Genomic DNA, 17245 nt, shown 5'->3' with positions numbered 1-17245 from the left:
GGGTTTTCTAAAATGTTTGGTGATGGCCTTTCTCCCCAAGTCATGTATTTCTACAGAGCGAAATTTTCTGTAAATGACGTGCTTGAAGTATAAGGAACATAATTTCCTCAGAGTGTAGACAAGTGAGGAAATCTGTGAATTTTCCTGGATTCCTTCCCATGCCGAGCGAGCACCAGTGATGGCTTCTGTGATTAACACTGTTGCCTCACAGCGCAAGGGACCCAAGTTCAACTCCGGCCTTGGGTGACTGGGTGGAGTTTGCACTTTCTCCCCATGTCTGCGTGGGTTTCCTCCGGATGCTCCGGTTTCCCCACATAGTCCAAAGATGTGCAGGTTAGACGGATTGGCCATGCTAAATTGCCCCTTAGTGTCCAAGGATGTGCAGGTTAGGTGGGGTTACGGGGATAGGGCAGGATACGGGGAGAGGTTGAATAAACTCGGTTTGTTCTCACTGGAACGACGGAGGTTGAGGGGCGACCTATTAGAGGTCTACAAAATTATGAGGGGCATAGACAGAGTGGATAGTCAGAGGCATTTTCCCAGGGTAGAGGGGTCAATTACTAGGGGGTTTAAGGTGCGAGGGGCAAGGTTTAGAGGAGATGTACGAGGCAAGTTTTTTACACAGAGGGTGCCTGGAACTCGCTGCAGGAGGAGGTGGTGGAAGCAGGGACGATAGTGACATTTAAGGGGCATCTTGACAAATACATGAATAGAATGGGAATAAAGGGATACGGACCCAGGAAGTGTAGAAGATTTTAGTTTAGACGGGCAGCATGGTCGGCGCAGGCTTGGAGGGCCGAAGGGCCTGTTTCGGTCCTGTACATTGTTCTTTGTTGTTTGTTCTTTGATAGGGTGCTAGGTAGACTGCTCTTTCAGAGGGTTGGTGCACACTAAATAGGCTGAATGACCTCCTTCTGCGCTGTAGGGATTCTATGGTTCGAAACCAAAGCAGTCAGGATGAGGGCTCAGGGCCTGGAAAAATAATCAATTTCCTGGTGAGCCTAAAGGAAGAGGCGTGCAGCTTTCGTCCTGCGGAGAAACCTGCGGCCTCCCCTTTGAAACTAAATTCCAGTGTCTGGGTTTACTCTGGGTCTGAGCCGATGGGTTTGGGAGGAAGCTGAACATTGTATTTGTTGTGAATGATCTCTCAGCAGGTCAATGTTTCATTGTGCCTTTTATTTTTCTTTATTCTTCCATTTTTTGTTTCGCAGGAATTCCCTTTCCCAAGAACTTTCTTCAGATTTGCAAGAAGATTCTCTGTCGACTCTTTCGAGTCTTCGTTCATGTTTACATTCATCACTTTGATCGGCTTGGCACCATGGGAGCAGAGGCACACATTAATACGTGTTATAAACACTTTTATTACTTTGTAACAGAATTTAACCTCGTAGACCGCAAGGAATTAGAACCTTTGGTACGTACCACTACAAGCATCTTTTACACAATCCACTATTCTTTTCAGCAACCATTGATTCATTTCCAAATAGGCTTGAAAAGAAAACATACGTTGGTCAAATCACTTGTGGTTACGGACGTTAGGCTGCCCCTACCTGAGATACCATCCTCAAACCATCGTCCTGCCACACCCTTGAGCAGCTATTTCACCCCAGTGAAAATGAAAGATCAAAAAAGCAAAATATTTTCAGTCTGCTGACTCAGGGGGTTGCACTGAAAACTGTACAATTCCGAGAGCACGATCGTAGAGATAGAAATATAAATCCCGTGTTGCGTTTTGGAACGTGACGGAGCTCTATATAAATGCAAGTTTTCTCTCCCTTTTTTTTCAATTCAGTTCTTTTTGTTTCGGGGTTTGTGGCCTTGTTTAATGTTTTTGATGCAGGTTAATTGATTTCCACATCCCCTGATGATCCAATTCGCTTTATAATATGTTTTTAGCCTGGAAAGGGCAAGAACAAGTAAATCCAGACCGATCACAGAATTTACAGTGCAGAAGGAGGCCATTCGGCCCATCGAGTTTGCATCGGCCCTTGGAAAGAACGCCCTACTTAAGCCCACGCCTCCATCCTATCCCCGTAACACACCGAACCTTTTGGTCACTAAGGGCAATTTAGCACGGCCAATTCACCTAACCTGCACATCTTTGGACTGTGGGAGCAAACCGGAGCACCCGGAGGAAACCCACGCACACACGGGGAGAACGTGCAGACTCCGCACAGACAGTGACCCAAGCCGGAATCGAACCTGGGACCCTGGAGCAGTGAGGCAGCAGTGCTAACCACTGTGCCAACGTGCCGCCCATTGACACCATTCCGCCCATTGGCATTTTTAGAAAAACATTTCTGGTATTCGTTATTTTTCTACGGATGACATTTTCCAGTCCTGTCACAGTGGGATGGGGCTGGAAAATGTGGCGAGCCAGTCAAACGTCCCTGCACACTTTGGCAGGATGGGAAGATACCGGCCCGAGGAGGGTCCTGACAGTTCCAGCCTGTGAGCTGGAATTTTACCATATTCAGAGTGTGCTCTGACAGAGACCAGGCAAGTCCCTCTCCAGCTGCACAGCCCAGCTTCTAGGCCAGATTTTGAGCCATTCGGAAAAATAATTAAGGGGGCGTGATTTATGCCATCATTGTGGCAGGGCGGGGCCTGACAGAGACAGCAAGGCTGGCTCCACAGAGAAATGGGCACCTTATTTCCAGCACAGAAAATAGACCCCTCCTAGCACCCCTCCCACAAGCATCGGGACCCTCCTCCCACGACCCCCCAAACACCATCAGCAGGGGGGCTGCTCTTCCCCCCCCCCCCCCAACAAACATAATGAGAACCTCACCCCCAATGGAGCTCCGCCAGAGGGTCCGCCCCGGCACTGCCTCCTGGCATTGGCATGTCCCTCTCCCACCGGGGGCTATACCTATCTTTGAGTCCCCGGGGGAATTCCCTCGACCGATCCCTATTTTCCCAAACCTGTTGAAAACCTCGCCGATGTTGGCGAGATTTGAATATTCAGCGAGGGGGGAAATCATGAGTCATGGGCGCGATTCTCCGCTCCCGCGCCGGTTTGGAGAATCGCCTGGGTCGCCAAATTTTCCCGCGACGCCGGTCCGACGCCCTCCCGCGGTTCACGGATGCGGCCAGATCGGCACAATCGCGTTTTGCGCGGCACGGTCCAGTGAATCGCCCGAGACAGCCAAAATGGCGATTCACCGGTACCCCGGCGATTCTCCGGCCCGGATGGGCCGAGCGGCCTGCCCAAAACGGCGGGTTCCCCCTGGCGGCGTCCACACCTGGTCGCTGCCGGCGGGAACAGCGTGGGAACGCTGGGGGGGCGGCCTGCGGCGGGGGGGGGGGGGGGGGGGGGAGGAGGGGGGAACCTGCACCGGGGGGGGCCTTAAATGGGGTCTGGCCCGCGATCGGTGCCCACCGATCGTCGGGCCGGCCTCTCTGAAGGAGGACCTCCTTTCTTCCGCAGCCCTGCAAGATCCGTCAGACATCTTCTTGCGGGGCGGACTCGGAGAGGACGGCAACCACGCATGCGCGGGTGACGTAAATGACGCGGCGCCGCTACTAGCCCATTATCGGGCCCTGAATCGGTCGGGATAGGGGCCGTTTCGCGCCGTCGTAAACCTCAACGGCATTCACAACGGCGCGAACACTCTGCCTCCATTTCGGAGAATCCCGCCCCATGTGACCGAGGGGAGGGGGGGGGCTCGGTAATGAGATTAAAATGTATGTAAATCTATTAAAATTAGGCTCTCGCCCTTTGTGGGCGTGAATCTTGTTACATTACGAGGGGGTGTGGAAAATCAGGGAACAAGAATCTCGTTTTCTGTTTCTCGCGACACTTTGCACCCCCATTGCTGTTCTCGCTGACGGTGGGGCGGGTGCAAAATAGCCTTTTACGTGTTTTTGTGAAGTTTCTGACAATCTGAATTATCCATCCAGCATTAAACTAAGTAGAAACTGTTCTCTGCGCTCAGTAATTTCATCAATTAAATCAAAGTGCCTGTATTGGAATATATCCAGGAATGTCACACAATCCAATCGCATCTTTAATGTTCAAGATGGCTCACTGTGTTTCACAAAGAAATGACAGGAGACGCTGTCTTTCTGACATCCAGTTCTGGATGAGCCATATCTTCCCCGATTGCAATCTAAAATTCAGTCCCTTCACCCCTGATATCATTTGCTTCCTTGGCTTCCAACAAAGTAGTCAGATCCTCGGTATCCTTCTCACCCAACCCCATAGTCACTACATCAGTAAGTTTGTCGTTCGCTTCCATTGCATTACTAGCTCTGCCCCTACATTTCATCTGTTGCTGAAACCCGTATCCTCCCCTTTATCCAACGCGACTAATCCAATATTCTCACCCTCCCTCTCTTCATTTAAGATCTTCCTTCAAATCAGCTCTGTGAGCAAATCATTCTTATTCATCAAATCTCTTTTCTCACTCGGGACTAATTGTCCTCAAGCCTTTGTAAATGTTTTCCCTCTTCGTGAAGTTGTTGTGTTAACGGCTTGTGTAGGAGTGAAGAGCCAGAGCCACAGGCGGGTGTGAGAATGTGTTTTGTTGTTCATGATCAGAAGTTCTATCTGTTCCTAAAAATCAACAATGTTCTATGTTGAAGCCCAATCTAGCTGCGGTTCCTCAATTCTCATAGGCATCTTTGATAGGAGCAGGAGGGAGGTGGTAAAGCCTTCGAGTCTGGTCCACGGTTCAGTGAAACCGTGGCTGATTGCCGATCTAACCCCGGATACCTTTATGAACGAAGGCAGCCAAAGACATCCAGGAAAGAGCGTGGATGCCTCATCAACGCTGCGGGGAAGTGGCAGGCTTCCACTTGTCAGCTTCTTGCAACAGAAGCACTAAAATTGGTAATTCAATACCTGTGGCATCTGAGTTCCCCTTCATGCAATGCAAATGGTGATTTGCATTCGAGCTAAACATTTAAAAAAAAAAATTTAGAGTGCCCAATTCATATTTCCAATTAAGGGGCAATTTAGCGCGGCCAATCCACCTACCCTGCACATCTTTTGGGTTGTGGGGGTGAGACCCACGCAGACACGGGGAGAATGTGCAAACTCCACACGGACAGTGACCCGGGGCCGGGATCGAACCTGGGACCTCGGCTCCGTGAGGCAGCGATGCTAACCACTGAGCCACCGTGCTGCCCCTCGAGCTAAACATTCTTAATCCATGGTGACAACCATATGTTAAACATACTCTCCATCCTTGATTGGACCCAATCTCACCCCACACCCACCTCCTACATTAGGCACTTATTAAAATGCAACAGGTCCCCACAATGTTGAATGAAAGGATTTTGTTTTACATAAGATTCTGCAAAATTGAAACTAAAATTCTCAGGGTTTCTGAAAAGAAAACATGAGTGGATTTGCCTTCTTTGATTGAGTTAACAAAAAGAGGCAGCGTTATTTTAAGGCATGCGATTGCATCCAGCAATTTTAGCCAATTTGTGTTAATCACCAGAAAATGACTGAGCTGGTGACTCAACCCCACCCATTGTTACCCAGCAGACATTTGCTGAATGTAAGCGACGGCTTTCTCAAGAACTTTTGTCAGTGAAAATCATAGAAAACCATCACCACCCCTCCCTCCCTCCACTCCACAAGTAATGCAAAGAAAGAAACAAATGATGCTCAATGGCTCCGATATAAACTGGGTGGTTTGCCATCCACCAGTACATCACCATCATTTATTCGGTGCGGAGATTATCGTGCAGTAAGTACAAATTAGCTCCCTCTATGTGGGGGCATCTTTCACATGGCTGATTCCCCACTCATTTGGACCTGATGAAGTTGGTTCTGGTAGACAAAGATAGGTTAATATTTCAGGTAGAGCCTTTGAGGTTTCATCACCACGGGGGTGGTCTTCTGCTCCCGTTTTCCACGTGGGAACAGTGGAATGGCGGAGATCCTGCAGGGATCCCAAAATGATTCCCCAATCGATTATTCACCCCGTCCGGCAATGACGTCACGAGAATCCTGACATTAAAATTCAGGATACCATTTGCATATATTTAAATATAATTATCAGTCCTCCCACATTAAATTGTCCATTCATGTCGGCATGAGGGCACGCTGAGGTGAATCATATAAGGGGATCAGGGGTTATGGGGAGAAGGCAGGAGAATGGGGATGAGAAAATATCAGCCGCGACTGAGTGGTGGAGCAGACTCGATGGGCCGAGTGGCCTAATTCTGCTCTTATGTCTTCTGGTCTTATGGTCTTACCATAACCAATCCCCAGGACAAGCACCTGGTGTGCTGAACCCGCCAGGGAGAGATGGTCATGCCCAGGCAGCATCCTCTGGGAGAGATGGTCATGCCCAGGCAGTACCCTCTGGGGGAGATGGTCATGCCCAGGCAGTACCCTCTGGGTGAGATGGTCATGCCCAGGCAGCACCCTCTGGGGGAGATGGTCATGCCCAGGCAGTACCCTCTGGGGGAGATGGTCATGCCCAGGCAGCACCCTCTGGGAGAGATGGTCATGCCCAGGCAGTACCCTCTGGGGGAGATGGTCATGTCCAGGCAGCACCCTCTGGGGGGGATGGTCATGCCCAGGCACACCCTCTGGGGGAGATGGTCATGCCCAGGTAGCACCGTCTGGGGGAGATGGTCATGCCCAGGTAGCACCCTCTGGGGGGGATGGTCATGCCCAGGCAGTACCCTCTGGGGGAGATGGTCATGCCCAGGCAGCACCCTCTGGGGGAGATGGTCATGCCCAGGCAGCACCCTCTGGGGGAGATGGTCATGCCCAGGCAGTACCCTCTGGGGGAGATGGTCATGTCCAGGCAGTACCCTCTGGGGGAGATGGTCATGCCCAGGCAGTACCCTCTGGGGGAGATGGTCATGCCCAGGCAGCACCCTCTGGGGGAGATGGTCATGCCCAGGCAGTACCCTCTGGGGGAGATGGTCATGCCCAGGCAGCATCCTCCTGGGGAGATGGTCATGCCCAGGCAGCACCCTCTGGGGGAGATGGTCATGCCCAGGCAGTACCCTCTGGGGGAGATGGTCATGCCCAGGCAGCATCCTCCTGGGGAGATGGTCATGCCCAGGCAGCACCCTCTGGGGGAGATGGTCATGCCCAGGCAGTACCCTCTGGGGGAGATGGTCATGCCCAGGCAGCACCCTCTGGGGGAGATGGTCATGCCCAGGCAGTACCCTCTGGGGGAGATGGTCATGCCCAGGCAGCATCCTCCTGGGGAGATGGTCATGCCCCGGCAGTACCCTCTGGGGGAGATGGTCATGCCCAGGCAGCACCCTCTGGGGGAGATGGTCATGCCCAGGCAGCACCCTCTGGGGGAGATGGTCATGCCCAGGCAGCACCCTCTGGGGGAGATGGTCATGCCCAGGCAGTACCCTCTGGGGGAGATGGTCATGCCCAGGCAGTACCCTGGCACCTGCTCCCTCAGGGAGCCGTGCCCAGGCAGTGCCAGCGAGAATGTCCCATGGGAGGGGAGGTGTGCACCACTTCAGGGGGGTGGGCGTCCATGGTGGTGGTGGTGATGGGGGTGGGGGGAGAGGTTCCATGGTGGTGGTGGGTTGTGTGTGCTGGGGGTGGCGGGGTGATTCTATGTTTCTTCTTTAATATCGCGGCGCCCTTTCATAGAACATAGAACATAGAAAATACAGCACAGAACAGGCCCTTCGGCCCACGATGCTGTGCCGAACCTTTGTCCTAGATTAATCATAGATTATCGTTGAATTTACAGAGCAGAAGGAGGCCATTCGGCCCCTCGAGTCTGCACCGGCTCTTGGAAAGAGCACCCCACCCAAACTCAACACCTCCACCCAACACCAAGGGCAATTTTGGACACTAAGGGCAATTTATCATGGCCAATCCACCTACCCTGCACATCTTTGGACTGTGGGAGGAAACCGGAGCACCCGGAGGAAACCCACGCAGACACGGGGAGGACGTGCAGACTCCGCACAGACAATGACCCAAGCCGAAATCGAACCTGGGACCCTGGAGTTGTGAAGCAATTGTGCTATCCACAATGCTACCGTGCTGCCCTTAAGAACAAATAAATCTACACTATATCATTCTACCGTAATCCATGTACCTATCCAATAGCTGCTTGAAGGTCCCTAATTTTTCCGACTCAACTACTTCCACAGGCAGTGCATTCCATGCCCCCACTACTCTCTGGGTAAAGAACCTACCTCTGATATCCCTCCTATATCTTCCACCTTTCACCTTAAATTTATGTCCCCTTGTAATGGTTTGTTCCACCCGGGGAAAAAGTCTCTGACTGTCTACTCTATCTATTCCCCTGATCATCTTATAAACCTCTATCAAGTCGCCCCTCATCCTTCTCCGCTCTAATGAGAAAAGGCCTAGCACCCTCAACCTTTCCTCGTAAGACCTACTCTCCATTCCAGGTAACATCCTGGTAAATCTTCTTTGCACCTTTTCCAAAGCTTCCACATCCTTCCTAAAATGAGGTGACCAGAACTGTACACAGTACTCCAAATGTGGCCTTACCAAAGTTTTGTACAGCTGCATCATCACCTCACGGCTCTTAAATTCAATCCCTCTGTTAATGAACGCGAGCACACCATAGGCCTTCTTCACAGCTCTATCCACTTGAGTGGCAACTTTCAAAGATGTATGAACGTAGACCCCAAGATCTCTCTGCTCCTCCACATTGCCAAGAACTCTACCGTTAACCCTGTATTCCGCATTCATATTTGTCCTTCCAAAATGGACAACCTCACATTTTTCAGGGTTAAACTCCATCTGCCACTTCTCAGCCCAGCTCTGCATCCTATCTATGTCTCTTTGCAGCCGACAACAGCCCTCCTCACTATCCACAACTCCACCAATCTTCGTATCGTCTGCAAATTTACTGACCCACCCTTCAACTCCCTCAGGATGGGCTCACCTTACCAGCTGTACATCATGGGGTCCGCAACTTATTTTTCTTGTCCATCAATTTAAAAATATGGCGGGAAAACCTGGCAACACCGCCAGCAAGCTACTCTGTACTTTCCCCGCCTGAAATGACATTTCGCCCCAGAAATGAAAAGATTCTGCCCTATGTCTCAACTTTTTCTGAAAATGTAATGTAAAAAAGAAGGCCCACATTTGTGATGAGAATGGGGGAGGGTAAGCCGTGGGGATACTGGTTCTCTTACTATATCCTTCTGGTCTGCGGAGACACTGCGCTGATCTTCACTGGCAGTGTTTCATAGCCAGCGGGGCCTTGCTGGGAGGGTTCAGCCTGCACTCCTCAGTACTTCACTATACGGCTGTCATTTCAATTTCTGATGAATTTGGATTCTCTCTGTTTAAGTTGGCACTTCTCCATTTGCTCCTGATTGGTATTTCATTTGTCAGGAATTACAGAGATAGATCATGTTTTCCTACTGCATTGTTAACCTTTTTTCAAAACTGCTTTCAAGAACCTACTCGACTGTGAATTTAACTCTTAGCCTGCCAGAACGCCTAATCATTTATAGTTAATAGAAAACCTACCCGCCTCAGCATGACATTAACAAGTATTACCATCAACAAATTGTCCACCATCAACATCCTGGGGAGGCCCCATTGACCAGGAATCTGCGTGGACCAGCTGCATACTGTGGAGAGCTGAGCAGGCCACAGGCTGGAAACCCTATGTGATGTAACCCACCTCCCCAAAGCGTTTCCACCATTCACAAGGCACAAGTACGATTGAACACTCTCCACTTGCCTGGATGAGTGCAGCTCCGACAACACTCATGAAGCTCGACACCATCCAGGACAAAGCAGCCCACTCGACTGGCACCCTATCCACCACCTTAAACATTCACTCCCTGCACCATCAGCTCACGTTGGCAGCCGTGCGTACCATCTGCAAGATGCACTGCAGCAACTCGCCAAGGCTCCTTTGACAGTGCCTTCCAAACCCACGACCTGAACCTCCTGGAAGCACAAGGGCAGTAGAGGTTTGGGGACGCAAGTTCCCCTCCAAGCCACTCACCATCCTGATTTGGAAATATATCATTGTTCCTTCACTGTCACTGGGTCAAAATCCTGGAACTCCCTTCCTAACAGCACAGTGGATGTACCTACACCACACGGACTGCAGTGGTTTAAGAATCTCCTCAAGTATGAACAGGCAGTAAATGTTGACCTAGCCAGGGAAGCCCACATCCTGTGATTAATTTTAAAAGTTGCAGAACTAAGTGTGAACGGCCTTACATCCTGCACATTTCAGCTGTTACATCTTATAATTCCCTTTCAAATATATTTTAAAGGAAGAAAAACAGTCATTTCCCAAAGATCTTGACTCCTCCTCAACGAGGGAGTGATTTGTAAACAGTCGACGAGCAGCTGAAAACTCCTCCGTATCTGACCTCGGGTTGAGTCGAGTGGATTTAGTTTCCTGTAGCCAATAATTCAGTTATGTGCTTCTGACAGGATCACATGTTAATAAGACCACACAGTTGAATTGTTGATTTGTAGTTCATTGTCGGATTAATTACATGTGCACCGTAGCAACTGAAAACGCAACTGTGTTCCAGAGCCGAGACCAATATTATCAAGATCAGCTGCTGTGCTAAAAAGAGGATGTGTGACCCAGAATGTCCAGCTCTTTTAGATCCTTATTGACTTTATGTAGAGTTCTTGATATCACAAGAATGCAATAATTAGGAGCAGGAGTAAGCCTCTCATCCTCTCCAACCTGGTCTGTCATTCAATAAGACCATGGCTGATGTGATTGTAGTGTCACCTCCACTCTCCTGCCTGAACCCCTTAACCTGGCTCCCTGTTTGATCAAAAGTCTATCTAGCTCATGAGCTGGCTTCCCGTGCCCCCTGAGGAAGAAAATTCCAAAGACCAATGTCCCTCTGAGAGAAAATAATTCTCCTAATCTCAGTGTTAAATGGGAGACCCCTCGGGCTGAATTCTCCACCGGCGGGATTCTCCGTTTTGCCGGCAGCCCGGGGGGTCTTCCCAACGGAGCGAGGCTGCCCCACAATGGGAAACCCCATCAACCAGCCAGCGGAACGGAGCATCCCGGCGGCGTGCCGCACCGTGGGACGGGAGAATCCCGACCCTTATTTTTAAGCTGCGTCCCCTAGTTCCGGATTCACACATCCTCTCAGAATCCACCCTGCCAAGTCTCCCAGAATCTTCCGGGTTTCAACAAGATCACCTCTCATTCTTCTAAACTCCAGTGGGCACGGGGCCCAAGCTGCTGTACTTTTTCTCATAAGAACATAAGAACTAGGAGCAGGAGTAGGCCATCTGGCCCCTCGGGCCTGCTCCACCATTCAATGAGATCATGGCTGATCTTTTGTGGACTCAGCTCCAATTTCCGGCCTGAACACCATAACCCTTAATCCCTTTATTCTTCAAAAAACTATCTATCTTTATCTTAAGAACATTTAATGAAGGAGCCTCTCCTGCTTCACTGGGCAAGGAATTCCATAGATTCACAACCCTTTGGGTGAAGAAGTTCCTCCTAAACTCAGTCCTAAATCTACTTCCCCTTATTTTGAGGCTATGCCCCCTAGTTCTGCTTTCACCCGCCAGTGGAAACAACCTGCCCGCATCTATCCTAGCTATTCCCTTCATAATTTTATATGTTTCTGTAAGATCCCCCCTCATCCTTCTAAATTCCAACGAGTACAGTCCCAGTCTACTCAACCTCTCCTCGTAATCCAAACCCTTCAGCTCTGGGATTAACCTAGTGAATCTCCTCTGCACATCCTCCAGTGCCAGTACGTCCTTTCTCAAGTAAGGAGACCAAAACTGAACACAATACTCCAGGTGTGGCCTCACTAACACCTTACACAATTGCAGCATAACCTCCCTAGTCTTAAACTCCATCCCTCTAGCAATGAAGGACAAAATTCCATTTGCCTTCTTAATCACCTGTTGCACCTGCAAACCAACTTTTTGCGACTCATGCACTAGCACACCCAGGTCTCTCTGCACAGCAGCATGTTTTAATATTTTATCATTTAAATAATGATCCCTTTTGCGGTTATTCTCACCAAAATGGATAACCTCACATTTGTCAACTTTGTATTCCATCTGCCAGACAGGCCTTCATCCCAGGAATCTCATGAGACAGGCCTTCATCCCAGGAATCAGCCTAGTGAACTTTCAATGAACTACTCCCAATATCTTAACATTTATGTAAATTCCTATGACAAAGCCACTCTTTGTTGTCATTTGGAAACCAAAAGTCTGTAAAAGATGATATACAGCATTGGATAAGGAGAAAAAGAGAGGCTTATGGCAGACATCGAGAGCTCAAAATGGCAGAAGTCCCAGAGGCATATAGAATGTGCAAGAGGGAACTTAAAAAGGAAATTAGGAGAGGAAAAAGAGGACATGAAAGGATGCTGGCAGGTAAAATAAAGGAAAATCCTAAGTTGTTTTACAAGTACTTTAAGGGTAAAAGGATAACTAGGGAAAGAGTCGGGCCCATTAAGGACCACAGTGGGTAATGAGTGTGTGGAGCCGGAGGATGTAGGTAGGGTTCTAAATGAATACATTGTGTCGGTGTTCACTCATGAGAGGGACGGTGTGGGTATAGGAATCAAGGAGAAGGACTGTGATAAAATTTAAGAGATTAACACAGACAGAGGGGAGGTTCTGAGTGGTCTGGCAGGCTTAAAAGTAGATAAATCTCCAGGGCCAGATGAAATGTATTCCAGGCTGCTGAGTGAGGCAAGGGAGATAATAGCAGGGGCGCTGGCAATAATTTTCAATTCCTCTCTGGCCACAGGAGAGGTACTGGAGGACTGGAGGATCGCCAATGTGGTTCCATTATTCAAGAAGGGAGGAAGGGATAAAGCAGGAAGCTACAGGCCGGTCAGTCTGACCGCAGTGGTGGGGAAACTATTGGAAGGAATTCTGAGACACAGAATTAATCTGTATTTGGAGAGGCCGGGATTAATCAGGAACAGTCAGCGTGGTTTTGTTAAGGGGAGGTCATGTCTGACCAACTTGATTGAGTTTTTGAGTGACCAGGAGTGTAGATGAGGGAAATGCATTGGATGTAGACTACTTGGACTTCAGCAAGGCTTTTGATAAGGCCCCACATGGGAGACTGTTAGCGAAGATAAGAGCCCATGGGATGCAAGGAAATTTGGCAAATTGGATCCGGAATTGGCTGAGTGGCAGGAAGCAGAGGGTGATGGTCGAGGGGTGTTTTTCCGACTGGAAGCCTGTGTCCAGTGGGGTCCGGCAGGGATCAGTGTTTGGGCCTTGCTGTTTGTGGTTTAGATAAATGATTTAGACATGAATGTAGGAGGGTTGATCAGTAAGTTTGTGGATGATACGCAAATTGGTGTTGTGGTAAATAGTGAGGAGGGTAGCCTTCGATTACAGGAGGATATCGACGGGCTGGTCAGATGGGCTGATCAGTGGCAAATGGAATTCAATCCGGATAAGTCTGAGGTGATGCACTTGGGCAGGACAAACAAGGCAAGGGAATACATGATAAACGGCAGGACCCTGGGAAACACCGAGCATCAGTACACCCGTCCCTTAAGGTAGCAGAGAAGGTGGATACAGTGCTTAAGAAGGTATTTGGTTTCCTTGCCTTTATTGGCCTAGGTATAGAGTTTAAGAGCAGGGAGGTTATGCTGGAACTGTATAAAACGTTGATGAGGCCACAGCTAGAGTATTGTGAGCAGTTCTGGAATCCACATTATAGGAGGGATGTGATAGCCACTGGAAAGGGTGCAGAGGAGATTTACCAGCATGTTGCCTGGGCTGGAGAGTGTTAGTTATGAAGAGAGATTGGATAGACTGGGGTTGTTTTCCTTGGAGCAGAGGAGACTGAGATGGACATGATTGAGATGTATAAAATTATGAGGGGCATAAATAGAGTAGACCGGAAGTAACATTTCCCCTTGGTGGAAGGATCAATGGAGCGCAGATTTAAGGTAAGGGGCAGGAGGTTTAGAGGGGATGTGAGGGAAACCTTTTCACCCAGAGGGTGGGAGTTTGGAACTCGCTGCCTGAAAGGGGGGTGGAGGCAGAGACCCTCACAACATTTAAGAAGTATTTAGATGTGCTCTTGCAATCCCAGAGCCGACACGGCTATGGGCCAATGCTGGAAAATGGGATTGGAATAGTTAGGTGATTGTTCTTGACTGGCGCTGACGCGATCAGGCGAAGGGCCTTTTCTGTGCTGTAAACTTCAATGACTCTTTGATGCCTTATTGTTTTCTATTGCATGCTCCATAATTCTCGCATATGATTGTTAATTCTATTTAAAAGGAAGTTTTAAGTAGATAATAATTGGCAATGAGTGAAGTGGCAGTAATTTAATCTCATCGTTCTGTTGATCATAAAACTTGAGCTTTGCTTTCTTATCTTTTGATAATGTTCCAGCAATGTGATCCAATTACTGGCTGGTAGCGTATTGCCAGAGAACAACTATGTTCTTTCTTGCTGTCATTGAACCTGGGTTACACTGCTCCCTTCCTATTGACTCCTAGTTTTATTTAATTATTGGATTACCAATAATAGAGACAGGCAATTAACCCAATTTTAACTTGCTGCAAGTGGGTGGGTTTGCATTGAATTAAAATCTTGCCCAATATTTAGGCTTAGTCACTTGTTGTTCTTCCCTAAAAGGAAAACGGTAAATAAAACTGCTCCCCATCTTAACACTTTGAATCAGAAATTCTCAGTCTTTAATGACTTGTGATTGTCAGTAATAATCCCGAAACATGGCTAGGTCCTTGTCAAAAGAGGCAGTGAGTGTGGAAAAGGGAGGGGAAGGAGAAAACGAGCTGTCCAGCGCCGTACTCGAATCCCACCAGACAGCTAAACGTGAACGATGGCCGCCAGGATCTGTTGCTTGCTCACCCTCTGGACAGGAAGTAGTCAGGACAGAAATGAGAATGGAGGAAGTTAGATTTCAAAGGAACCAAGAATACCAATCAACCTCTCTTCCTTCATTTCCTTCGTCGCAAATATTTTCCCCTTCTGTCTGGTAGAATCTCACAGCACAGAAGGAGGCCATTCAGGGTATCATATTTATGCTATCTCTTTGAAAGAGTTATCCAATTAGTCCCACACTGCCTTTTCTTCCCCCTTAACCCTTTAATTTCCCCCCCCTTCAAATATTTATCCGTCATTCCCATCTGTTTTTCAATCCTCGGATCTCATTGGTTAAAACATGGTACCGTGGTCCCTGTCATTCACTGAGATCCCGATGCCCTGTTGCCCTCATAATCAGTTGGCGCTGCAGGCAAGACCATAGAATCATATCATAGAATTTACAGTGCAGAAGGAGGCCAATCGGCCCATCGAGTCTGCACCAGCTCTTGGAAAGAGCACCCTACCAAGGCCCACACCACCCAATCCCCATAACCCAGTAAGCCCATTCAACCAACCCTAAGGCCAATTTTGGACACTAAGGGCAATTTAGCATGGCCAATCCACCTAACCTGCACATCTTTGGACTGTGGGAGGAAACCGGAGCACCCGGAGAAAACCCATGCACACACGGGGAGAACGTGCAGACTCCGCACAGACAGTGACCCAAGCCGGAATCGAACCTGGGACCCTGGAGCTGTGAAGCAATTATGCTAACCACTATGCTACCGTGCTGCCCTCTACATACAGGGTAAAATCCTGTGAAATTAAAGATCGAGACACACTGTGATTATGCTCCGCTCAGTACTATCTGCCCCAAAATCCAACAATAGAGATGCTGCAAATTTCATACAGGATGAGTTGTTGAATGTTTAAAATGAAACATATTCTCTTTATTCTTATGAACTCTCCAGTAGCCGGAAGTGATTTTCAGCATTTAAATCTTATTATCTTCAAGGAAACATGAATGAAAATCACTTATAGTCATGAGTAGGCTTCAATGAAGTTACTGTGAAAAGCCCCTAGTCACTACATTCCGGCACCTGTTCGGGGAGGCTGGTACGGGAATCGAACCGTGCTGCTGGCCTGCCTTGGTCTGCTTTAACGGCCAGCGATTTAGCCCAGTGTGCTAAACCAACCCCTTGGTTGGGAAACCTTTCTCCCTTTATTTACAAATGCTTAAAATATCTGTATAAATCATGTCACAGCAACACCCTAGGATTTTTATGCTTTCATCTCTGGCAAGGCCCACGATTTGTTGCCCATCCCTAATTGTGCTTAAGAAGGTGTGGGTGAGCGCCCTTCCTTAACCGCTGCAGTCTGTGTGATGTAGGTACACCCACTGTGCTGTTAGGGAGGGCGTTCCAGGATTTTGACCCAGCGGCAGGGAAGGAACGGCCGATATATTTCCAAGTCGGGGTGGTGAGTGACTCGGAGGGGGACCTCCAGGCGGTGGGGTTCCCAGGCATCTGCTGCTCTTGTCCTTCTAGATGGCAGAGGTTGCGGGTTTGAAAGACGCTGTTGAGGGAGGCTTGGCAAGTTGGGGACAGCAGTTGAGGGTGTGATTTAATGGAAATGAAACGGAGACCTATGTTGGGCGCGCTTGGCCGGGTGTTTCCCAGCACTGGCAGCTCTGACCCGCTAGTGAATGGGACTCCACTTTATTTCTGGCCCTCGGTGGGTTAATCCCATTTCCTGAACTAACAAACTCCTCTTGCAAGTGCAAAAAGTGATTTGATCTCTGAACCCCCCATCCTGGCCTCTGGGCTCCCCAAAACCCCAATGAGGGGGTCCAATCGCCTCAGAGACCTCCCTAAGTGCCGGTAAGCCTGGTCCACTTCAGTGGCGATCACTGCTAAACGGCGCTCGTTGGGGTTCTCCAAGGTGCAGTTTTTACATCTCGTGCCTCAGGTAACTCTGACGTAAACAAAAAGAGGCCCTTCGGCCCATCATACATGTGATGGCCATCAAACACCTTTCGATTCTAATCCCATTTTCCAGCAATTGCCGGTTGTCATGTACGTTGTGGAGTTTCAAGTGCTCATCTAAATACTTCTTAAATGCTGTGAGGGTTTCCGCCTCTACCACCCCTTCAGGCAATGAGTTTCAGATTCCCACCACCCACTGGGGGAAAACGTTTTTCACCAACTCCCCACAAACTCGTCTGTCCCTTACCTTAAATCTATGCCCCCTGGTCATTGACCCCTCCACTAAGGGGAAAAGCCTCTTCCTATTGAGCCTAACTATGGGCGGGATTATCGATCCCGCGCCGGGTCAGAGAATAGGGGGGGGGGGGGAGGCGAACCACGCAACTCCGGTCCGACGCCGGGCCGCCGATTATTTGCCAATGGGGCGGTCGCCACGGCGCCGGTCGGGGGCCACTCAACGCGCCCCCCCCCCCCCGCTGATTCTCTGCGCTCAACG

General features: G+C 49.3%; 1 protein-coding gene across 5 annotated transcripts in view; it reads left to right on the top strand.

The window, feature by feature from the left end:
• LOC140429915 (MOB kinase activator 3B) overlaps positions 1-17245 on the top strand; it is a 220385-nt gene that overhangs the window by 173046 nt on the left and 30094 nt on the right. For all 5 annotated transcript variants that reach the window (XM_072517485.1, XM_072517484.1, XM_072517488.1 and 2 more), the window contains exon 3: positions 1212-1414. In XM_072517485.1, the coding sequence (XP_072373586.1) occupies positions 1212-1414 (203 nt within the window). The remainder of the gene's footprint in view (positions 1-1211; positions 1415-17245) is intronic.

The sequence above is a fragment of the Scyliorhinus torazame genome, chromosome 9 (genome assembly GCF_047496885.1).
Source record: "Scyliorhinus torazame isolate Kashiwa2021f chromosome 9, sScyTor2.1, whole genome shotgun sequence".
Lineage (NCBI taxonomy): Eukaryota > Metazoa > Chordata > Chondrichthyes > Carcharhiniformes > Scyliorhinidae > Scyliorhinus > Scyliorhinus torazame.
The sequence above is the reverse complement of the archived record's forward strand: the minus strand, read 5'-3'. Positions and strand labels throughout refer to the sequence as shown.